The 26,387-nt window shown below is 36.2% G+C and overlaps 1 protein-coding gene across 4 annotated transcripts in view; it reads right to left on the reverse strand.

Annotated features, from left to right (window-relative positions):
• The window catches only part of RPS6KC1 (ribosomal protein S6 kinase C1), a 243,181-nt gene that overhangs the window by 48,617 nt on the left and 168,177 nt on the right, over positions 1-26,387 (reverse strand). For all 4 annotated transcript variants that reach the window (XM_024133753.2, XM_055084079.1, XM_024133751.2 and 1 more), the window contains 2 exons: positions 6,704-6,751; positions 5,347-5,479 (listed from right to left, as the gene is read on the reverse strand). In XM_024133753.2, coding sequence (XP_023989521.1) covers positions 5,347-5,479; positions 6,704-6,751 — 181 coding nt within the window. The remainder of the gene's footprint in view (positions 1-5,346; positions 5,480-6,703; positions 6,752-26,387) is intronic.

Raw genomic sequence — 26,387 nt, forward strand, 5'->3', positions numbered from 1 at the left:
AAAAGCTTTCTCTGCATCTATTGAGATGATCATATGGTTTTTCTCCTTCAGTTTGTTGATATGGTGTATCACGTTGATTGATTTGCGTATATTGAAGAATCCTTGCATTCCTGGGATAAACCCCACTATAAGTGCTTTACATATACTATTTAATCCCCACATCTACCCTATGTAATTATTACAGTTAATTACATAATTATTATGTAATTCTTATTATCCCTGTTTTACAAATAAGGAAACAGAGGTATAGAAAGGCTAAATAATTTTCCCAAGGTCACACAACTAGTATATTGTGAGCCAGCCTTCAAGCTAACATAGTCTGGCTCTAAGACCCTTCTTCCCCCGCCACCTTAATTTTTATTTAATTATTTATTTATTTTTGGCCGCGTTGGGTCTTCGTTGTTGCCGTGCGCGGGCTGTCTCTAGCTGTGGCGAGCGGGGGCTACTCTTCTTTGTGGTGTGCGGGCTTCTCACTGCGGCGGCTTCTCTTGTTGCGGAGCACGGGCTCTAGGCGTGCAAGCTTCAGTAGTTGTGGCTCACGGGTTTAGTTACTCCGCGGCACGTGAGATCTTCCCGCACCAGGGCTCGAACCCATAGCCCGTGCATTGGCAGGCGGATTCTTAACCACTGCGCTACCAGGGAAGCCCTAAGATCCTTCTTTTTAATCACTATACTATACCGTCTCTCTCAGTGGACACCTATATGTACTGATAAGGAAAGATGTCCGAAGTACACTGCTAGGGTGGGGGGAAAAGCAAGCTACAGAACAATATGTAAAATGCATTTATGTTTTTAAAAAACAGGGACTTTCCTGGTGGCGCAGTGGATAGGACTCCGCGCTCCCAACGCAGGGGGCGTGGGTTCGATCCCTGGTCAGGGAACTAGATCCCTGCACGCCGTGGCTGAGGGTTCGTGTGCCACAACTAAGGAGTCCCCGCAACGCAACTAAGGAGCTGGCAAACTGCAATTAAGGAGCCCTGGAGCTGCTACTAAGGAGCCCGCGTGCTGCAACTAAGACCTCATGCAACCAAATAAATAAAAATAAATAAATATATTTTTTTAAATCAGACAGGTAGGGGGCAGAAGTATATGTTTATATACACAGGAAATTTCTGGAAACGTTCGCCCTATTTCTAGAGAATAGAAATGGGCATTAAAGTGAATAAGGAGGAAGAATTTTTATTTCTACTTTATATACTTCCATCTGGTATGAATTTCTTTCTATATTAGTTTTATAATGTTTTTTTAAAACTAGTTAAAAAAGAGAATCATTTCATCCCTTTGGTCCCCTCTTAACTTGAGGAAAAACTCTTTCCCATCCCCCACCTATTTGCTCGGAGGCTTTTCCAATCACTTTCCTGTAACCTAGTCATTCATCTTTCCTTAGTCAGTATTGAGCAATTATACACTGAGCACCTTCTATCTACCAAGCATTCCTATAAATGCTGGGATATATATATATATATATATATATATATATATATATATATATATATATATATATATATATATATATGATGATCCCTAATCTTAGGAACTTAAAGTTTTAATAACACATATAGCCTTGACTGAATACATTTGTTTCTCCCACCTTTTCTTCTTCAAACAGAGTTAAAATAAGCAATCCATTAACAGGAACAATAAACATTTTAAACCTCTCTCCTAAAATCCTGTCTGGCATATCCAACTGCCTACTCAACACCACCTGGAAATTTAATAAGCATCTCAAGCTCACATGTCCAACACTGAATCTCTGGTTTTTCCCTCTAAATCTGCTCCTCCCACAGCTTTCCTCATCTTAGTAAATGGAAACCATTCTTTCAGGTATTTAAGCCCAAAACCATGGAGTCATACAAGGCAGAATCATGTCAGTTCTACCTTCAGAACGTGTTCAGAATCTAACAAGCATTTCTCACCACCTCCACCACTAATGCTTTGTGGAAGCCAGCGTCAATTTCACCTGGAGTGCTGCAACAACCTCCAAACTGGTCTCCCTGCTTTTGAGTTTGCCCTCCTAGATTCGATTTTCCACCAAGCAACCAGAGTAATCCCTACCTTGTCACTGCTCTGCTCAATATCCCCCAGGGTCTTCCTATCCATTCAGAATAAAAACTATGCTCTTAAAGTGGCCTAGAAGACCACGCCGGATCTGCCCACCTGCCTCCTCACTTCTCTGATACCATTTCCTACCACTCTTCCCATTCTGCTCCAGCCACACTTGACCTTGCTGTTTCTTGTACAGCAAATACACTCTTGCCTCCAGGCCTATGTACTTGTTCCCTCTTGCCAAGATACTCCTCCCTCCCATGTCCACATCTGCTCCCTCTCTCATTTCCCTCAGGTCATTGGCCAAATGTCTCCTTCTTAATAAGGTGACCACTCTGTATAACAACCCCCAACTCACCCTTTTGGCATTCCCTCCTATACTTACTTATGTATTTGCTTATTGTCTGCTCTGCCTCTATAGTGCAAGCTCCATGTGGGCAGAGTCTTTATTTTGCTCACTGCCAGGTTAGAACTAAGCCTGTATTCCAGAGAGCACTCCATATATTTCTAAATGAATGAATTAAAAATGTTACAAAAATTAGTCCAAGAGACTCATGTGAATCATGAATAGTTCTGTTAAGCAAAGGGAAGTTAAAGCCCAAATCATAAATATTCAAGGATTCATATTATGGAGAAAACAATACTTCAGTATTTACTTTTTCAGTAATAGCTATTCACGTACATGAAAGTGATGTTTTTATGATATATGCACAACCTCCTAATTCACAGAGGTAACAAAGAAAGTACCACTGACATGTAAAAAGATAACACGCTGTCCATCAGCCAGTTCACTTGACTGTTCATGCCAAATCCAGGAAATTATCCTAGATTCTTCTCTCCGTAACCTGAAATCCATCACAGGTCCCACCCTCAGAGCAACTCCACAAGTATCCCAGAAGGCCATGCCATCATCATCTCTTGCCCAGACTACTTTATTACCCTTCATTGCTTCTCCTCTTGCCTTTCTATAATCCATTCCACATACAACAGTCAGAGTGATTTTCTTAAATGTAGATCAGACATTGTCACTGCTTAAAATGTCCCATCGTCTCCCAATGCACTTGAATGAAAGCCAAAGCCCTGACCGTGCTCCTGCGTGCTTCTCCAATAGCTTCATATACCACCACTGCCTTCACCTACCAGACTCCAACCGAATGGTCTCCTTTCTTGTTCATCAAACATTGCAAGTTTCTTTTTGCCTTCGATTTCTTACGCTGATCCCTATACCTAGAGTGGGTTTCCCCCTTACATCCAAACAGTTATTTCTTTTGTCATTCAAAACTCCTCTTAAACGTCACCTTCTTAGAGTGGGCTTCCCTGACTAACTAGTCTAAAGTAGTCCCCCAGTCATTCTCGATTAGAGCTCTCTGTGTTAAAGATGAGTATGGTCCCTATTATTAGCCAGTATTATCAGGCTTTTGTTTTTCTGTTTGACTCTCCACAAGAAGAATGTATGTTTCAAAAAGTCAGACTCTTTTCCTGTTTTGTTCACCTAAAAGCCTAATAGATAGTACATGCTCAATAAATTTGCTGAATATTAAATGAATCCCGAGTCCCTATTTACACCATAATCCAATATATTTGTATTATAAAATCTTCTTAAAATTAAACAATAAACACCTGAAATGAGTAGTCAAAAGAGATTCCTGCCCACCCCCCAAGTTTAAATAATCCAGGACAAATTCTATGGTCATGTAACCATTCAAAGTCAGGCATGGTCAACAATAAAGGAAAGAGACTTGGTAAAGATAATCTAAAACAGTGGAAAATTTGAAAGCCACATGTCTATGGCTTTAAAGCATATTATAAACATTTTCTATAGTAACAAAGTAAAATCAGTTGAAATATCAGCTTTGGGAAGTATAAAAGAAGGTGAAAAGATGGTACAAGAAAAAATGAAGTATTGTATTTGGAGAAGGAAAAGGAAAAACAGGAAGAGGAAGCTGCAAACAGCAGAGGTACACTAGGATTGAAAAATTTGCCACAGATAATCTCCAACATGAGTAATCCACACTGGGTAATAGAATATTGACTATAATTACATTCATCCTACTGACCTTGTTCTAAATTATTATGGATTATTACTACGCAAGTTATTTTGTTCCACACCAGAGGTGGCTGTATTTCGCTATCAGATGACATGACCTCTAATTCAATAATGTCTGTAATGCACTGGTATCCTCGGATAAAAGCTGTCTATAATATCTGAACAAAGGTGAATTAGTTATCCAATTCACACACGCAATTAACTCTCTTAATACCTGAGAGACCATGGAGCCCCTTCTGAATTTCCTATCAAATACTACATGTGGAGGTCTTCCCTCCATCTGTAGCTATCTTGTGCTGTACTTCATAATAAACAATATTAATAGTTTATTGCCCCCGCCAAAAATCTTACATTAGTTATCAGACGAGACCTCATTCCACAAAGCAATGACTCATTTTCCTGGGAAAATGCATTCAATTCAAATGTTATGCCTATTACTAAAGCACAGTAGTTCTTTATTCTCAGTAACGTTAAAATAATAACAACACCTTCATGAAATATGGAAAATAATTTTAATTTTCTTTATTATTTTAAGAACACCTCTCAAAAGCCAAAAGGCAATATTTATTTTGTGGATTAATATTTACATGCTGTGTTCATTCTACATAAAAGACTATTTATTTAAATTTAGGTGTTAAAGGGCAAAAACAAACCAAAATATAGTATTTTTTTGCCACCTGTTCCCTTTACTAAGAGCTGAAATTTCATAATTTGAAGACAGAGCACTGTGCCTTTGCTTTGTACCCATATGTGATGCCAATGGCCGTATTTGTAAAAATCCAGATCAGAATAACTAGGTAATGTCAAATGTTAAAGCAAATACCTATGCCTTCTAAAAAAGGAGGTAATTAATTAATTCTTCAGGGGATGCTCTTCATTTTGTCATCTAACATTAGTGTATCTTCTCAGCAGAAAACAAGAGAAATCCCTAAAATAAAACTTAGTTCTCTTAGCACACATTCGCATTAAAGTTCTCATCATATTGGACTAATCCTAGGTGTGAGTAAGTAGTTAAGTATATCTAAGAATGTTACTACAGTTCAAATGAAATCTGCCTTTCGCCTGGGCTTTCATTCTCCCTCACAACTCAAACTAGGGAGGGAGAGCAGAGGAATAAGGAAACAATTTCTCACACGTGTTTCCTATGTTTTATCCGCTCAAGTAATGACAGAAGTAAGAAGGACATTATAGAAACTAAAAAGCTAAGCAGGTGACATTCTTCACTCCACAAACAATTTAAACTACAAACCAACCTTCCGCATGCTGCAGCACAAGAAATACCGACTCCTCAGAAATGATGTACTTGTGCAGACACACCATGTTGGGCACACAGCGGGGGATGATGGTCTTTCTGTTCCTGCTGTATTCACTGCTTTTCCTTAGACCCTGACAGAGAACAAAAAGGTCAGTTGTACCCTCAGTTGCCTTTGGAGCCTGCTGTGCTCTGTGTTTATCAACCAAACTAATCTATCCGAGTTACCCTGGGCTTCAGAGAAACCACTCATCTGCTGCTCTATGCCCCTCAGTCCCTGGAGGCTCTGCTGATGGCATCTGGCGTGAATCCAGAGAACGGAAGATGCCACAAAGCTGCCATTAAAATCAATTACGTGGGTCAGTGTTTTTATTAGAGATGCTCTCAAACTAAGTCATCAGGATGACACACAGTTATTTCTCTATGACCTTTTCTTAAGTTTTATTTTACTTATGTATATCTTTAAAGCAGTAGACATCGTGAGATCAATTCAAATTCCTGAGACACAAAAGGCATTCCTAGATTAAACGGGCAGTTTTAAAATTCTATTCCAAAAAAGTACAAAGATCATTTTAAGTTTTCTCCAAAGGAACAAGGTATTATGTAGTTTCTGCCGTCATATCCTGGTTTAAAAATCTGAGAAAATGCCAGTGATAAAGTATACTCATAAAAAGAAATTTATTTCAGTATATGTCAATGTGACCAACTGCCATGCTGATAAGTAAAAGAAAAAATCTCAGAAAAATATAAAACTAATCTGAAATTCACTAATTCTGGATGCTGTGGAAATGCTTAAATTAGGACATTTTCAGAATATGTACTATCACAATCCACTTCAAATATGATTTTGAAATTACAAAATTGAGGGGGTTTTCTTCCTTTATTCATTTAATTACAAATTGAGTAATACAGAGAATCAAAATTGAATTTAGAAAAAAGACAGGGCAAGGGATGTAGATAACACTTTCCCAAATACCTGTAACAAAGACTTTAAGGCAAAATTTCAGCTCTTAAAAACTATAATTATAATCAAAGGTATGATTGCGTGTGGTCTTCACATATTATGCAAAATGTACTAGAGGTGTATTTAAATTATACACTATACATTTAAACAGCATAAAGTGAGTCTTCAACTTATACAAATTATTTCCTCCATACTCTATAACCTAAGCCTCTTTTTAAATGTATGCTATAGAGTATTTATCCACTGTGATGGAAGGACACAAAGTAAAATAAATACAGATCACTGCAAACATAAAAGAACATTCAAACAGCCAGAAAAAAATTAAATATTTTCTTTCAGAAGCATAATTTTAAAATAAGTTTCTAAATTCATTAAACAGAAAAATTCTACTTACTTTTAGAATGAATGTCTGTTCTGTCCTTGTGTCCATTACAAGTAAAACCTACATAAAAGACATGAGTAATAACCTATTTACAATACAATGAAACATGAACTCATAACTTTTTGAAACTATACTTTAAAGGTTTGGGAGAAGTGTTGAAATTGACTCTGCCAAAATTGTTAATTTCTGAATTAATTTTTTTTTAAGTCGCTAAATCACAGGATTAAAACAGTCCTATCTAAAAGTGTGTTTCCTTTCTAAAAATGCCATATTTTAGAAACACTACTACATTTTCCTAGATTTATTTTAAAATATATTTCTTAAAAGGAAAAATTATTTTAGAAAAAGAACTTTTCCTCATGAAACATATATGGTTAAAAAAAGTTAAAAAAAATTTTTTTTACAGAAATTGAAGTCTCAGTTTTCTTCCTAAAACCTCTAATGTAGCAACTTGCTACAATGTGATCTCAATAACCCAGGCTCTAACCCAAGGCACCCTTCTGGTGCTACTTCTCCATCCTGGACTCATCCTTAACTCCTCTTTTCCCATCAGCAAATCCTGCCAGCTCTATCTTCAAATTGTATCCAGAATCTGAACTCACCTCACCACTTCCACAGCTATTACCCTGAATGAAACAAAGATTTACCTGGATTATAACAATGGTGTCCCAACAGATTTCTCTGCTTCCATCTTTGCTGCCCTATGGTCTATTCTCAAAATAGCAGGCAGGGTTTGCTTTTAAAAACATAAGTTATATCATGTCACTTCTCATTCAGAGAAAAAGCACACATTCAAAACAATGACCTCAAGACCCCTCATAATCTCACACAATGCCCCCTCAAACTATCCACTCCCCCTGCACCCATCCTGGTGAAAAAAAGAGTGAATAGAGATAGGGAATTATGCTACCATATTAATATTTATATTTACAGTTTATATTTTATAAACATTTTAATATTTATATATTTTATATTGTTAATCTTATCATTTTGGAGAAACACTATAGCAGAGGTTGGCAAACTTTTCCTGTAAAGATGCAGGTAGTAAATATTTAAGGCTTTGCAGGCCCACACGGTCTCTGTTGCAGCTATTCAACCCTGCTGTTGTAGCACAAAAGCAGCCAGAGTCTGAAATGGGCCATCGCGGGAGAATTTACACCACAGAAATCTGAAGACACTGTAAACAGGGCTTTTTTTCCCCACCCCCTCCAGAGAGTTGGGAGTCAAGGGTAAAAGAAGATATTACACTTAGAAAAATAAAAGAATGGTCAGAAAGAGAAAAACAAATACCATATGCTAACACATATATATAGAATCTAAAAAAAAAAAGTGTTCTGAAGAACCTAGGGTCAGGACAGGAATAAAGACGCAGATGTAGAAAATGGACTTGAGGACATGGGGAGGGGGAAGGGTAAGCTGGGACGAAGTGAGAGAGTGGCATGGACATATACACACTACCAAATGTAAAATAGAGAGCTAGTAGGAAGCAGCCGCATAGCACAGGGAGATCAGCTCCGTGCTTTGCAACCACCTAGAGGGGTGGGATAGGGAGGGTGGGAGGGAGACGCAAGAGGGAGGAGATATGGGGATAAATGTATGCGTATAGCTGATTCACTTTGTTATACAGCAGCAACTAACACAACAATGTAAAGCAATTATACCTCAATAATGATGTTAACTAAATACATAAATAAATAAATAAATAAATAAATAAATAAAAGAATGGTGAGAAGAAACAGGAGTTACAAAGAGGAACCCGTTTAAGACCTGATGAATTTGAAGTAATAGTGACAACTTCATCTTTGACCCCTCTTCTGAGTGATTGACCTATGCTATTTAACTCCATTTAATTTCAATTGATTATTCCCACAGATACCTCCTAAACTCATCTCTTCCTCTTCCCAAAGCCCTGTCCCCACTAAAACTAAAACAAAACCCCACTTCACCTCTTACCATATTGAATAACACCACCACCCATGGAACCCCCTCAAGTCAAAAAGCTCCCTAAGTCACCGTGAATTCTCCCCTGCCCCCCACCTTCATAACCAGTGACCAAGTCCAGTCAATTCTACCTCCTAAGTATTTCTCTCCTCCACCTTCTACTCTCTTTCGCCTACCACGTTTTAAGTGTTTAATATGTGCTATGCTTTAGTCATGTGTAATCATTGTTAATTCTTTCAATTACCCAATAAGATAGTTTTACCATTCCTACTCCACATGTGAAGATACTATAGCTTCATCTCTAGAAGCTATGACGGTAGATAATAATAGTATCTACCATTTGTGAGAATTTCAGTGAGATAATCTTTAAAATTGCTTGGTACAGTCAGTTATTACTATTATTGCTATCACTATTATTGCTTCTTCTCCCTGAAATGTTCACCCAGCCCCTTATCAAATAAGCACTTATCTTTCCATATTCAGCTCAAATGTCACTGACACTTTTCTTCCTTTGTTCTCCCACTGTATATGGTACCAGCCTCTTCAATTTGGTTTTATTTGGTCACTTGTCTATATCCCAGATTTCAAGCTTTTTATCAGCATGTTGTAAGCAGAATAACAGTCGCCAAAGACACTCATATCTTAATCTCCATAACTTGTGAATATGTTATGTTACTGGCAAAAAGGACTCTGCAGATATAATTAGGGTACAGACCTTAAAACAGATTACCCTGGATTATCTGACTGGGCTTAATCAAATCACATGACCCCTTAGAGAACTGTCTCTGTCCAGAACTGGACAGCACAAAAATGATATGGCAGAAGGGGAAATCAGAGGGATTCGAAGTATGAGAGGGACATGCTGTTGCTGGATACAGAGGTCCACATGTTAAGCACTGGAAAGAGCCCTCTAGATGCTCACAGTAAGCATGAGAAGGAGCAGGCAGCTTCTAGGAACAAAGACCAACTCTTGGCTGAGAGCCAGCAACCACAGTCCTACAACCACAAAGAAAAGAATTCAGCCAACAACCTGAATGAGCTTGAAAGTGGATTTTCTCCCAGAGTCTCCAGTAAGGAATGCAGCCCTGCCAGCACCTTGATTTTAGCCCAGTGCAACCCATGTCAGACCTCTGATCCAAAGAACTTTGACATAATAAATTTAGTTGTTTTAAGCTGCGAAGTTTCTGGTAATTTGTAATGCAGCGATAGAAAGCTAATACAGGGCACAAATTGTATTTCCTCCAACATATAACCTATCCGTCTCCCACAGTAATCGTTCAATAAACATATGTGAATGAATTTAGGTGTAAAAGTTTGGAAGGTAGACAGCAATTTGGGAATAGAGCTTAGAAAATAAGTCAGGACTAAAGATGTACAGTAACTGAGCAATCTCCATAAAAATAACAGCTAAACACATGAGGAAGTACCCCAATGGAATGCTCACTTTATAGCAGGCACTGTGATGGGGTTTAAGGAATTAAATCACATAATTCATTCAACAATCCAATGAGGTAGGTATACTGCTTTTTCTTGCTTTTTGGCCACACCACACGGCATGTGGGATCTTAGTTGCCCAACCAGGAATCGAACCCACGCCCCTTGCAGTGGAAGCGCAGTCTTAACCACTGAACAGCCAGGGACGTTCCAAGGTAGGTATACTTTTATTAACCAATATTACAGAGGAGAAAACAAACATAAAACTGTTAACCTGCCCATGCTCACAAAGCTAAGACGTGCTAGAGGTGAAATTTAAACCCAGCAATCTGGCTCCAAGGCTCTTCCTCTTTAACTGCTAAACTATACTATTTATGTCTGTGTACACATAGCTGGAATACTGAAGGTATATAACACAATAAGAACCAAAAGTACAGTGAGGAATACACCCAAAACCCCAGAAAATATAGTGGTTCAGACATCAGGAAAAGAGAATGCTTAAAATGAGAGTGATCACCTGTGCCAAACAACAAAGAGAAGCCATGAAGAATGAGGACTAAGAAGGGACTCCTGCCTAAGGCAGTTAGGAAGTCAGTGATAACTTTCAATACTACATTATGCAGTCAACTGGTGGGGACAGAAGCCAACTACTCAGAGTTAGTAATGGGTGATAAGAAAATGGAGGCAACACATACACGTCTTTCCAAAGAGAAGTATGTCAGAAGAAGGAAAAACACTAAAATGAAAGAGTTAGTAGGATCATCAGGTTTGAACTATTTTCAGAGAGGGTAGACCTATTTGCCCATAATTTCCCTCGGAGCTATATTCACCACCAATCTTGAACCTCCTAGGCATGGAAGCACATTCAAAGAACTTGAACCTTGACAGTTAAATTAACATATCACGAGTGCAAAAGGGGGCACACCTCTGTAAAGGAGGGCTCAATAAACATCTACTGAGTCTGTGAAGACATTCAGTATTCCTTAAATCTCATCTGTTTTCACATCAAGTTGGGACTCTTTTAAGCTATTCATCAGATTCCAATCCTAATTTAAATAACATACTTCTAGGTGAAATAGAAAACGTTTCACTAGGTAAAAGGTAAGGAAGCTGTACAAAGCAAAGAACTTTTTTCTACCGGAAACTTCTTAATCGACTGAACAGAATGTACCTGCATAAATCAGGAGTGATATCTCTTTGCTGGTCTCACTTAGCCATGAAGCATGAAGTGGATCAGATAAAAAGGCCAAATTAAGATCGATAAACATGGCTGAGAAGGGTTGCTTTGTTTACATTTACTTTCTTCTCCAAGTTTGTCTGCAACTAGACAATGTTCACATTGAGGCAATAAACACAAGAACATATGTGATTTTTTTTAAATGTGCCCTTTGACTGTCAATTTCTCCCAAACAGGTGTTGGCTAAATGATTATAAATTGGCCTCTGGATACACCTCTTCAACTGAGCCGTACAGGGCTGGTGATAATATAATTAGACCTAAAAACATCAGGCTGGTGAATGCTTTCCATCTGTTTGGCAATAATGTTTAGTTAACAGTAGTCTTTAAAAGAAGCACCTTCAACTTCAGTTCTTAAAGTTATTTATAGAGCCATTCTTAACACACCAGCACTCCTGCTAACAAGAGCTTTAGCCACTTGGAAATTATTAGCCATACGGCTGTATACAAAGAGAAACGACTGCATTTAACATCTGTATCTTTCCAAGTTTACATGCTTCAACCTCATTTAGAGTCATTTCTTAATGAATAGTGCTATGGCGCTGCATTAATATTATAGTTGCATGCACAAAGATCATAAGGAGCCAAACATTTTTTTAATGCCAACAGTAGGCCAATCTGTAATGAAGCTGTCAGCATAAAGGACAAAATAATAGCTTCTTTAACCCTCAAACAGAATTCGTTCATTTGTGGACCAGAACATATCAATTTAAAAACTGTTTCATGGGTTTGCTCACCTTTATAAAGACAAAAATCTAATTTAGTACTAATTTGATACAATTGTCTTCCCAATAAAAGACTCCTAAAACCATCTTTTATTTCATGATAAAACAAGTACTATAACTAAACCTGTCATGAAATAATTATCTTGGATAGCATACCTTATTGAAAGAATACAATTAATGTATTTTTCCCTTTCATTTTTCACACTTACTTATCAGCACTATTTTAGCATATGGTCTAACACGAGAGATTACTTCATCTTTGCCCTTGGTAATATATAGAATCACTGCTCCTAACTGGGAAAAAAAACCCAAAAAACAGACAACTTATCCCTTTAGGATTAGCCTCATCTGCTCCTCAATTCCACCAGCACAATGAGACTTGCCTACTCTTTTTCGCAACAGTAGCAGGAAAAGCTCCAATTGATTATAAGTCAATTTTGTTAACTAGAATGGGGAAGGCCCAATATTTAACTAGGTACCACCTCTGGAAAGATAGGAGAGGTTGGGGAATATATCAAAAGTATCAAATGATGAGTTTTTTTTAAGCATATGAAAAATAAATTTGGAGAAAAGAAAAGAGACAAATAGCCATAAAGACACTATGATTGTGGTGAGGAATTATGGATAGTTCCCTTCAGTGAAGATTATGTGCCACCTATTTTTTAATTTTTTTAGATACTTAATTTAAAGGTTGACATTCAAAGTCTGAAAGTCTCTAAAAGTAAATTCAACTCCAATTCCTTTAAAAAGAAAGACCACCTGGGTTATCTGAGGGAATATCTATCTCTACTTTGGTGCCAGTTACTTTACAGGACTCCAGAACAATTAATAAAAGTGTTTTTTTAAATGTTTAAGAAAAGCTTAGAGATAGCCATACCAGACAAACAGCGTTTCCCTTAATGGTGTCACAGTACCATTCGTGTTGATGGGATGTCATCTAAATGGACTTCAATTGTGCAAGTTATACTGCTGGGAATTCACCCATAAATAAACAAACATACCAGAAAAGAACGGGATCAACATCATAAAGAAGCCAGAGAAAACAGAGAAGCCCAATTCCACAAGTTAGAGGGTCTTTTTCAACATAGTTCCAGATAAATAAGATTATACTTACTGTAGTCTCTTTTTATTTTATTTTTTTTATTTTATTTTATTTTTTTTTGTACTCTCTTTTTAAAAAAAGTCCACACTTAATTTGACCATTATTAGATGAGTTATTAACTAAAGTCATCTTGGCAGCTTTATAGGAGTTAGTAATGTTATTCTTCTGTAGAAATGGTTTGAACAACAAACCTAAAGCACTAAACCTTTGCTCTCCCTGTCAATACCACATGATGATAATCAATTGTTACTTACATTTATTGCTAAAACCCATCTCATTTTATATGCTTAGAATATTCAAAATGTATTTCTACTGTTGATTGTTAATCCATACCTTATGCTCATGAGATAATCTTATGAAAAATTTAACGGGGCTTCCCTGGTGGCGCAGTGGTTGGGGGCCCGCCTGCCGATGCAGGGGACGCGGGTTCGTGCCCCGGTCCGGGAAGATCCCACATGCCGTGGAGCCTGCGCGTCCGGAGCCTGTGCTCCGCAACGGGAGAGGCCACAGCAGTGAGAGGCCCGCGTAACGCAAAAAAAAAAAAAAAAAAAATTTAACTACCAGAAAACAAAGAGTACTGGGTGACCTTTACTACCAACAATTCTCCCCACTGGGGTCTAACTCTTTCTTTGACATCAGAAGGCTAGCAATGCTCCCTGTACCATTGCCCAGCCACTCCAAAAGCAAAAGATACTCAGCCTACCACTTCCGTGCATGAGAAGGTGCAGCATCAGGAGCATCAGCATGAACAGACTGTGCAGAGGAACTTCTCACCTGTTATGCCACGGAATCCATCTGTTCTTAATGGTCATACACTCACAAAAGTTGTTTCACTGATAAGAACTGAAGTATGAAAAGTAAAATTTGACACGGATACTTACAACTCTATCCTAAAGGACATTTTCATTTCCTACTCTCAAGAATCTATTTTCAGCAAAGCATAAAAGGTACCCCTGTGATGTAAAGGGAACAGAAAAAAATTATTTGGAGTCTTACCAGTGCTTTATTTGTGCTAGAACTTCCAACATAGCACAATATCATGAACTAAGTGAACAAACAATCAAAAAGGGTACTGCTTTGTGGACTGATAGCAAAGCCAAAACATCACCAACCAACTTAGGGCAAGGAGAAATATCTTTTTGAAGCGGGCTAAGCGCTTTAGGCTTCTATATAACCGAGAAATATCTTCAAAGGTAGGAACAACAGAACTAATCTACTAGGATTCTATGGAAGTAGTACGTAAGATCCACATTTCTTTCCAATTATTAAATTCCAAATTACCATAAATCAAAATATACTTTACGCACCATTGTAAAGCAATTATACTCCCATAAAGATGTTAAAAATAATAATAAAATAAGGAAATGTAAAATTTTATATATATATATACTTTAAATGTTTATCCAAACACATTTAACTCCCAAAAACATCCCAGTTCAGTTTACCTAATTCTTTTATCTGCCTTAACTACAAGCATATTGGGGCAGGGGCAGGGGAAAAGAACCACAGTAGGACTAGCAAGCAACACAAATCTAAGCCGGTAAATAACGAATTCCTGTATAAGAAAACAACTAATTTTAGATTTCTTTAAATGCCCAGACATTTACAAAGGTTTGAGTATGCTAATTTTTTAATTAAAAGATATTTCAGCAGCGAAAGCTCTTTCATATGCACTACTGATTCTTCATCAAACGTTAACTTTCCAACTTAACACCAGTATAGCCGGTGGCAGCCTGAAGGTTCACCATCTGCTGCTACCCAAAGTCACTGTGGCCACCTTCAGAACATATGCATCAAAGCCTGGAGATAAGAGACTGAAGGAATACTGCGTAAGTCAGCATAAGGGTGATGACAAACCTAGAGGCAGGCAACAGGCAAGCTACCAGAAAATTCAGAACATCACGAACCATCAGTCACCTCTTAGAATACATACCCAAGGTCACAAGGGACTCTAGTGGCTGAACAAAAAGACAAGAGAAATACTACCTCTAATGGAGTTTACTTAAGTAAATGTGATGATTTTTTCCTTTAAAAAAAGGGGAGAGGTGGCTAGTTTTTTTAAATCCCCTATAATTTTATACAAAGCAAGCATACAATAAATGAAGTGAAATATAAACTGAAGGTGTGTTCAGTCTATGAAATAATAATAAAGGTATATATATTTTTTTAGGTAGTCATAAAATAAGGTACTTTGCTTTGAAAGGTTTGTTTTCTGTGTACCATCATATCCACAATCCAAATGTTACCTAAGGTAAATGCACTTTGAGATGAGGTTTTATAAAATCCACAAAATAGCAATTAAAAATCCTGATTTCTGGCTACTCAAAAATGACATTTATTTAAGGTAATGATTATATTCATCACAATACCTCATGTAGAAACAAAATACTGCGGTGTCTTTTAAATTACTACAAACAGAGAATCTCAAGAACCTGGCTATATATTCATCTTAAAAGAAATGCACTTATATGAAATTTTCTTATACATCATCTTTGATTCCTGGGTTGGTTTTTTTGGTATCTTTAATGTAGTAAGAAGAAAAGCAATATAGAAAGTATTTTTTAGAATATATAAAGCATCTTTTAATTCTTGATTTTAAAATGGCAGCAGATACATTTAGTTTGCATTCATTCTAATCTTAATCCTGATTTTTAAAAATTCTTCCAAGCTTCCACAGCGAATTAGTTATAAATTAATTTAAAACTAGGGCATTATTAAACATTCATGTACCCTAAGAACTGTCATAACAAAGCCCATTTGTCCTGACCTCTATTTAAATTGAACACAACCTGTTGAGCACAGCTATCTACAGTTTCTATAATCAAATACAATACTGTTGTGTGTGTATGCTCCACGGGAACACAGTTCATGCCTCTGTATGCTTAGCAACTTCAATAATAATCATGATGATTTTTTAAAAGATTACAGTTTGTCATTGTCATAGCTAAAAATAGAGTAAATGTTACCGAAGTAACTTTATCTTCCAAGATGTTAGGAATATATTATGAATCATAACATTAAAAAAAGAAAATAAGCATATTTTGGTGGTGCTAAAAGAGATTTGCAAATACAAGTAATTTACTCAAAATTCAAAGGCCAGTCATTCCCACATTGTTTCATTCCTCCAAGGGGCATTGAAATATGGTTGGCAAAGATTGTTTTATCAGGATCAGAAAAGATAAAAAGGATTTTAAAGATGTTCCCCGGGACGTCCCTGGTGGTCCAGTGGTTAAGACTTCGCCTTCCAGTGCAGGGGGTGCGGGTTCGATCCCTGGTTGGGGAGCTGAGCTCCCACATGCCTTGTGGCCAAAAAACCAAAACATAAAAACAGAAGCAATATTGTAACAAATTCAATAAAGACTTTAAAAATGGTCCACATCAACAAAAAAAAAAACTTAAAAAAAAATGTTTCTCTAAAAGTCACTTGGCCAACACCTGGATTATTTATCCTTAGGCGAATAGCTAAATCTCGTCCTGCCCTAGGGCAATGCAAAATACATGTGATTCTCCAGAAAATAATCCAGGGAGTAATTATTTCAACCACAAATATGAATTTTAAATCTCATATTCCTGTTAGCCAAATGTCAATGAATGTGAGCCACTCCTCAATGATGTCTCTTACTAGGATGTGAGGTTAATGATTTAGTGAACAATAAAGCTATCACAGAAATGTCTTTTTTATATATATGAAAAAAGAGTTTTACTTTGTATAATTTTTCAAATCCTAGGCCTATACATCTCTTACTTCATAAAACCTGCTTCCAAAGGACATGTTGTGTCTTTGTAAGAAAACAGGATATAAATATAGCAGAAGGCAGAATATAAAAAACAGAGAAATCGAGTTTAAAACAGAAATGCTGAAGAGCTAGGAAAAACATCCACTTAGGAGGCTCTTCTCAGATCCAAATGCTTTAAAAGCTAGATCTCTACACCTTTGTCATCCTCATTTTGATTGTCTGTTTTCTGTTTTTGCAAAGCAACTTGCCCAAGGCCACAAAGAGATTATGCTAAAGAGAGGTAAAAACTCTGAAGTTCTGCGTTTATGGGCCCAAGTTCACTTTATGTCATTCAACACCATAATGAAACCATTTGTTCTGTTCCTTTGGTTTGAATTCTGAAGTTCACTTGGGATAATGACTTGACACTGTTAAATTTAGATGAAAATTAATTCAATTATAAGTATAGTCTGCTGTATTTAGCTTTAGATCCTTCTTATTTGCATTTGCTAGAAACACCTAATACTCTGGTGCTGATATAAACTATGTCCATTCATACTCTGGTTTAATATTTTCATTCTGCTGCTAAGTGTGTTCCATAAATATGCTCAAATAAATTTATAGGCCCTGGAAACTGAAATAAGTCCCTAAAGAGCAGCAAATATGTCCACATAGTTTTTATATAGTGTTCAAAATTGGTGCAGTGTGTACTCAGTAAATGCTATCTTATAAGGATAACAGATGGACACAGAGGCTACATCTTCAAGTCAATCAATACATATCCAACTAAGGTGCCAATGTCAGAGATAGCCTGATTCCAATTCGGAAGAAAATGCTTCAAGGGCAAGAAAGCTTTAAATGTTATTATTTTTAAGTGTTTTAAATGAGTTTTGCACTTTTGTAGCAGATGGAGTTGAAATTCTGGTACTGGTCAAAATTTAACAATGTTTTAATATGACTAGAAATTTTATTTAGTAGAAGAATACAATGTGTTGATGTTCTAAAAAATTCCAAAATATTTTAAAGCATATATGAAACACAAAGACACAACACTCATTCTCAAATTGACAATTTCATCGACTGCAACAATTTCCCTGCCAACAATCTACAGATGTATTCTGTGAGAGAGGGTGAAAAAGGGAGGAGGATGAATGTTTTGACAGTTTTCAAAACTACTCTTCTTGCTCTGATCCTGAACTTGTAGTATATTTTGAGGTACAGACTCACAGAGTATTTGAAATCTTAAAACACATGTATTATCTCTTTTTGTCCCCTTTATAACTATTCAGCAAGCATTTGTTAAATCCTTACTGCATGGACAGCACTGTGTTTAGTTAGGCATTATCAGAGAAAATAAAGAAGGATAAGTTATAGTTTCTGCCCTCTAGGACACGTTAACAAGATACTTAAGGCAACTAAAGGCATACAAGCTAAAATAATACACAACTGAATGCTAAGTTGTGTTAATTCAAAGACAGCAAAGACGAGTATTAGAGTTAAGGCGGAGATAAGCTTTCAGCTAAGTCTTGAAGAATGGACTAAACATAGGTGGGCAGGAAGGAAAAACGGAAGAATTCAAAGAGTTGAAGAAGCTAGAAAGAAAGCATGCTCTGAGTCTCCCACAATTCCTTTAGCCTGAAACACTATTCTAGGAGCTAAACCCTACTCATTCCTCATGTCTTTGCTTTGCATCTAAGAAGCCTCTGGAGAGCCCCAAGCTAGGCACCCCTCCTACATGTTCTCACAATACCCTAGTGTACTTCCTTCGCCCAAAGCAGTTTCACACTGTATTGTAACTGCTATTTCCCACTGAATTATAAACTCTGAGAGGGTAGAGATTAGGTGTTTTATTCACCATTTTAACTCCAGTGGCTATTATCACACTTGACATATAGCAGGAGCTCAACAAATATTTGCTGAATGAATGAATGAATAAATGAGAAAACAGAAATGGAGAAGACCTGGAGAGAAATGGTGAGGAGTCAGGCCAATTAGAATAAATGGTCCCTACCTTTTTTAAGATAATGTGAGTAGAGAGGTATCATTCATTCATTCATTCACTTTTTTCAATACATACATATTGAGTATCTGCTGTTTTTAAGTCACTATGCTAAATGTTAAAAATACAAAATTAAATAAGATATAGTCACCAAGCTGGTGTTTGACATGTTATAAAGGCCTATTCTCCAAAGACACATATCTTCTGCACAGGATTTAGACTATCTTTTCTATCTAATAGATGTCTGTGAATACTGTACCAAAATATATAAAAATGTTAAATTTTAGGAAAGAAGGAGGAAAATACTTGGTATTTGAGGCATACGAAGGCTTGTTGGAAGAGGCATAGAAATAATATCAAAAACTACCATACAATATGGATGAATGCTATGACAGATAGGTTCAAGGCATTAAAAGGACACAGCAAAAGATATTTACATTAGACCGTAGAGGTAAGTAAGCAAGGGAGCCCTCCAGAAGAAGACAATAATTAAGAATGAGACAAATTAAGTGAGGAAGGAAAGGTAAAGTCACTCCAGGTGGAGGGGTACATCATGTGTAAAACATGACACCTTGTGTATCTTACAAGTTCCACAGGGCTGTAACCAAGACAGCATGTTGAGGTGGTCTGGGAAAGGTCTTTGTAGGCTTAGCTAAGAAGTTTGAACATTATCCTAAAATTCTATGTGAAGGTATTAAAGACTTTTAAGCAAGAGAGTTATTCGTTTTAGAAAAATCACTTTCCTAAAGTATCAGTTTTATGAATTATTCTGGCAACAGTGTTGATAATGAACCAGACGAAAATGAGACTAGAGGCAAATAACAGTATGTCTTAAAAGGGGGATAAAGAGAATAGTGTATATCTTTAAACTTACAAATAACTTGGGATGCCTAAATTTTGATTTGAAACAGTTGAAGGAAAGATGGCTTAGTTGTAACTAGCAGGACCCAGAAGCTATTGGGTCAACCTGAAATAATTATTCTAGCTATATGTCATCTGCAGGATTCTTTGTCCTATTTTGTTGAAAAAAATTTGTTAACAACTTGAAAAAGGTCGACAAAGACATGTTGATCAAAATTATGGATGCCATGAAGCTGAGAGGACTGCACAATGTGTTAAATTTAACATTCTCTGAAATACAGATCACTATCCCCCAGAGAAACTGCATTAAATAACAGTAAAGAAATGTTTAAAGTTATACAATAATGACTACAAAGAAAACAAGAGAGGAGATGAGAAAAGACAGAAAAGTTTCAGAAGACAGAAAACAGAATGAATCAGACAGATACTACAGACAGCTAAAGGAGGGACTGAAGAGTGCTACTGAAAACAGGGGCAGTATATGAAAACCTAAATGCCAAATTGATGAGGACATCAGTCCTCCTTCAACCATTGGGCTCCCAGAATGCTGGTTGGTCTAATACTAGATCCCTTGGTAAGAGATTTAAAGGTTCTTTTCTAAGAAAACCAAATAGCCTAAAAGATAAGGCATATAGATACTGACATTATTAGGTCTTGTAATAAAACATCTGGATTATTATGCAAATTGAAGGTCACCAAATGCCCAGCTCAACAAATGAAAAAAAAAAAAAAAAAAATCTCACCAACCAAATCATTGTGAAATTTTAGAACAGTAGGGACAAGGGAGAAGAGCCTATAGGCCTCCAGTGAGAGAAAGGGAGGAAGAAAAAAAATGGGTTGGGAATTGGAATGCAATATATTGGGTTGGCCAAAAAGTTTGTTTGGTTTTTAATGGAAAAACCCAAACGAACTTTTTGGCCAACCCAACAGAAGACTGATGAAGAGAATTCTCACAGTAACAAGAAGTGGAAGTGTGATGAGGAAAGCTATGCAGAAGGCCAAGAGAACAAACCAATCCATACGTAAGCAGAACAAGGAAGGAATCCAAGAGAAAAGACTCTGAGAAAACCACTGATCTAATGTACTATCTGAGGTGTCTGACTGCATTGAGACGTTTTAAAGTTCTATCAGAGAGTTTAGTAATAAATAATGATAGGGACAGAGGAAAAAATAAGCAAATGGGGGAAAACAAGGCAATTTATTAACTCTAAGAAAAAAACAAAAATTTGCACATGGAAAGTCCAAAGATATTTCAACAGATTGAAATTTAGGCCAAATTTAAGCAAAATAAAACTAGAAGAAACAAACATAAAACACTACCAATTGGAAAGACAACACACTGTGTTGAAATAACTAAAAACTGGTTATTGGAGAAGGGCAGTACTAAGGACTAAAGAGGCAGTATTTGGCTCAAGAGAAAAAAGGACTTTTTAAGAGTTTCAATTGTGTAAAATGGAATGACTGACTTTGAGACATTAAGTAGCTCTGTCTTTATTCACACTTCTTTACAGTGCCTTCCATGCTGTTTTAGAATTTACATACTGACCTATATCTCTCCTGCTAGACTAAAGAGAAGAATCATGTCTTATATAGCACCTAACACAGTGCCTGCTACATGGTGGCATTCAAAACACGTTTGTTAAATTAATAAATAAAAGGCCCTGAAAAAAAAATAATAAATAAATAAATAAATAAAAGGCCCTGAAGCTGAACAGCCATTCAACAGGGCACTACAGATGGGCCACAAGATCTGTAATTCACTGGGTCAGATGACCTTAAAGTCCTTTCTAACCCTGAGATTGTATACCCCAAGCCATTAGGAGGTAAAATGAAACTTGTCCCTTTATTTTGAAATTACTTAGGTTCTCCTATTATAAAACTGACCATACAAATATATTATATATTATACAATCATACTTTAAATACAAAAAGAATTTGACTTCTTTGGAAAATACTCTATTAGTCCAATATATTAACATTAATATCACAGATAAAGGGTTTTACAAGTACAGAATTCATTTTATACTCTTAATTATAATTAAGATATGAATTTCAACGAGACAGAATAAGATATTAAAACACTGAACATTATGAAACATAACTAAAACTCATGTGTGTGCGTATCAAACATGTGGTTGTCCCTTGTTTTAAAAAAACAGGTATACTAGATGTGGTTCCTTAAAGATGATATTATTAATTATAATCAAAGCCTATTTTGATTCCTTATATAAAAACTATGGGTACACTACATTCCCTTAAATTAAGTTTGTGGTTATTAATGTTATCTGCACAATCTAGCTCTACTGTTTACTATTCCTTATCTTCTTGAAGCAGTTTTTGGTTCACAACAAAATTAAGCAGAAAGTACATAGTTCCCATATACCTCCTGCCCCCAAACACCCACAGCCTCCTCTACTATGATCATCTTGCACCAGTGGTACATTTGTTGAAACCGATGAACCTACACTGACACACTATTATCACCCAAAGTCCACAATTTATATTAGAGCTCACTCGTGGTGCTGTACATTCAATGGTTTTTGACAAATGTACAACATGTATCCACCATAATATCATGCAAAATAGTTTCACTGCCCCCCAAAATTCTGTCTCTGCCTATTCATCCCTCCTCCCTCCTCCTAATTCCTTGCAATCACTGATCATTTTACTCTCTCCATAATTTTTTTGCCTTTTCCAGAATGTCATATAGTTGCAATCACACAGTATGTACCTTTTTCAGATTGGTATCTTTCACTTAGTGATATACATTTAAGGTTCCTCCATGTCTTCATGGCTTGATAGCTCATTTCTGTTAAGTGCTGAATAATTTTCCATTGTCTAGATGTACCACAGTTTATTTATCCATTCATCTCCTGAAGGACATCTTGGTTGCTTCCAAGTTTTGGAAATGATGAATAAAGATGTTATAAATATACACATGTAGATATTTGTGTAGATATAAGTTTTCAACTCATTTGGGTAAAAAACTAATGAGCATGACTTCTGGATTATACAGTAAAAATATGTTTAGTTTGGTAAGAAACTGTCAAACTGTCTTCCAAAGTGGCTGTACCATTTTGCACTCCCAACCAGCAATGAATGAGAGTTCCTATTATTCCACATCCTCGCCAGCATTTGGTGTTGTCAGTGCTCCAGATTTTGGCCAGTCTAATAGATAGGTGGTGGTATCTCATTGTTGTTTTACTTTGCGCTTCCCTGATGACCTATGATGTGGAGCATCTTCTCATATGCTTATTTGCCATATGTGTGTGTATCTTCTTTGGTGAGGTTCCTGTTAAGGTCTTTGGCCCATGTTGTAATTGGGTTGTGCATTTTCTTATTGTTAGGTTTTAAGAGCTCTTTGTATATTCTGGGTATGATTCCTTATGATATATGTCTTTTACAAATATTTTTCCCAGTCTACAACTTGTCTTCATTATCTTGACAGTGTCTTTCATAGAGCAGACGTTTTTAATTTTAATGAAGTCCAGCTTATCAATTATTTCTTTCATGGATCATGCCTTTGGTTATATCTAAAAAGTCACTGCCATGCCCAAGGTCATCTAGATTTTCTCCTATGTCGTCTTCCAGGAGTTTTATAACTTTGTGTTTTCATTTATGTCTATGATCCACTTTGAGTTAATTTTTTTGAATGATGTAAGGTCTGGGTCTAGGTCCTGTTTTTTCATGTAAATGTCCATTGGATGTGGTGTTCCAGTATCACTTGTTGAAGCAACTATCTTTTCTCCATGGTATTGCCTTTACTCCTTTATCAAAGACCACTAGACTATATTCATGTAGATCTATTTCTGAACTCTCTATTCTGTTCTATTGATCTGTCTATTCTTTCACCAATCCCACACTGTCTTCATTTCTGTAGCTTTATAGTAAGTCTTGAATTCAGGTAGAATTAGTTCTCTGAGTTTGTTCTTTTCCTTCAATATTGTGTTAGATTTTCTGGGACTTCTGTTCCTCTGTAAAAAATTTACAGTCATTTTCTCAACATCCACAAAATAACTTGCTGTGATTTTGACTGGGATTGCACTAAAAGTTTAAATCAAGCTGGGAAGAACTGACATCTTGACAATAATGAGGCATCCTATCCATGAACATGGAATATCTCTCCATTTATTTAGTTCTTCTTTAATTTTTTCATTAGAGTTTTATAGTTTTCCTCATATAATGTTGTACCTATTTTGTTAGATTTCTATCTAAGTATTTCATTTTTTGAAAGTGCTGATGTAAGTCATATTGTGTTTTTAATTTAAATTCCCCTCATTCACTGCTGGTATATAAGAAAGTGATTGGCTTTTATACGTTAACCATGTATCCTGCAGCCTTCCTATAATCGTTTATTAGCTTCAGGAGATTTTTTTGTGCTTTCTTTATATAGACAATCATGTCACCTTAAACGAAGTTTTCTTTCTTCCTTTCCAATTTTCATATTTTTATTTTCTTTTCTTGTCTTACCGCAGTAGTGAGAACTTCCAGTAGGATGTTGAAAAGGAGGGAGGAGAGAGGACATCCTTACCTTGTTCATGATCTTAGCGGGAAAACTTCAATTTTCTCACTGTAGGAGTTTTGTAAATGTTCTTTATCAAGTTGAGGAAGTTTTCCTCTATTCCTAATTTGCTGAGAGTTTTTATCATGAATGAGTATTGAATTATGTCAAATGCTTTTTCAGAGTCAATTGATATGATGATGTGATTTCTTCTTTAGCCTTTTGATATGCTGGATTACATTAACTGACTTTCAAATGTTAAACCACCCTTGCACACATGGGATAAATCTCACTTGGTCATAGTGTATAGCTCTTTCTATACATTATTAGATTCAATTTCCTAATTTTTTTTTTTTTTTGGGTACGCGGGCCTCTCACTGTTGTGGCCTCTCCCATTGCAGAGCACAGGCTCTGGATGCTCAGGCTCAGCAGCCATGGCTCACGGGCCCAGCCGCTCTGCAGCATGTGGGATCTTCCCGGACCGGGGTACGAACCCGTGTCCCCTGCATCGGCAGGGGGATTCTCAACCACTGCACCACCAGGGAAGCCCCCTTTAATACCCTTTTAATGTCCATGTGTGTAGTGATGTCCACTCTTTCATTTCTGATCTTAGAAATCTGTGTCATCTCTCTTTTTTTCTTAGTTAGCCTAGATAAAGGCTTATTGATTTTATTTATCTTTTCAAAGAATCAGCTTTTGGTTTTGTTAATTTTCTCTACTGATTTCCTGTTTTCAATTCCTATGATTTCTGCCCTAATTTTTATTATTTCTTTTCTTCTGCTTACTTTGTATTTAATTTGCTCTTCTTTTCCTCATTTCCTAGGATGGAAACTTAGATGACTGATTTTAGATCTTTCTTCAATTTTAATATATGCATTCAATGCTATAACTTCCTTCTAAGCACCACTTTCACTGCATCTCACAAAGTTTGACAATTTGTTTTTCCCTTTTCATTGAGTTCAAAATATTTTGAAATTTATCTTCAGATTTTTTATTTGGCCTATGTGTTATTTAGAAGTATGTTGTTTAATCTTCAAGTATTTGGGAATTTTCTAGTTATCTTTCTTTTACTGATTTCTAATTTAATTCCATTGTGGTCTAAGAGCAGATATTGTAAGAATTCTACTCTTTTAAAGTTGTTAATGCGTGTTTTATGATCCAGAATGTGGTCGTGGTCTACCTTGGTGAATGTTCCATGTGAGCTTGAGAAGAATATATTTTATGCTATTGTTGCATGAAGAAGTCTGTAAGTGTTGATTATGTCCAATTATGTTGATTGATAGTGCTGCTGAGTTCAACTATGTCCTTAATGATTTTCTGCCTACTGGATCTGTCCATTTCTGATAAAGTGATGTTGAAGTCTCCAACTATAATAGATTTGCCTATTTCGCCTTGTAGTTCTATCAGTTTTTTGCCTCACGTATTTTGATGCTCAATTATTAGGCACGTACACATTAACGATTGTTATATCTTCTTGGATAACTGATCCTTTTATCATTATGTAATGCCTCTGATAATTTCTAATAATTTACCTTGCTCTGAAGTCAGCACTGTCTGAAATTACTATAGCTATTCTTGCTTTCTTTTGATTCGTGTAAACATGGTAAATCTTTCCCTAACCTTTTACCTTTAATCTAATGTGTCTTTTAAAGTGACTGTCTTATAGATAACATATAGTTGGGTCTTGTTTTTTAATCTACTCTGACAAGTTCTGTCTTTTAAATGGTACATTTAGACCATTGATCTTTATGATTATTTACTTCTATTAAATGCTCTTCTTATTTTTCCTATTTTTTTCCTCCCACTCTTCTACCATTTGTGGCTTTAATTGATCATTTTATATGATTCCATTTTTTTCTCCATTTTAGCAAATAAATTATACCTCTTTTTTTTACTTTAGTGCTTGCCCTAGAGTTTGCAATATACATTTACAACTAATCTAACTCCACTTTCAAACAAAATTATACTGCTTCTCAGGTAGTACAAGTACCTTATAATAGCAAAATATTCTTAATCCATCTCTCTCAACCCTGGTATCGTCATTCATTTCACTTATACAGAAGTACATATAAGCATATATATACATACATAACTATACATAATTGGATATACTGTTTCTATTAATATTTTGAACAAGCTGTTTTTTCTCTTTCCAGTATTCCCATTATGCTTATATTATGC

The sequence above is a fragment of the Physeter macrocephalus genome, chromosome 4, assembly GCF_002837175.3.
Source record: "Physeter macrocephalus isolate SW-GA chromosome 4, ASM283717v5, whole genome shotgun sequence".
Lineage (NCBI taxonomy): Eukaryota > Metazoa > Chordata > Mammalia > Artiodactyla > Physeteridae > Physeter > Physeter macrocephalus.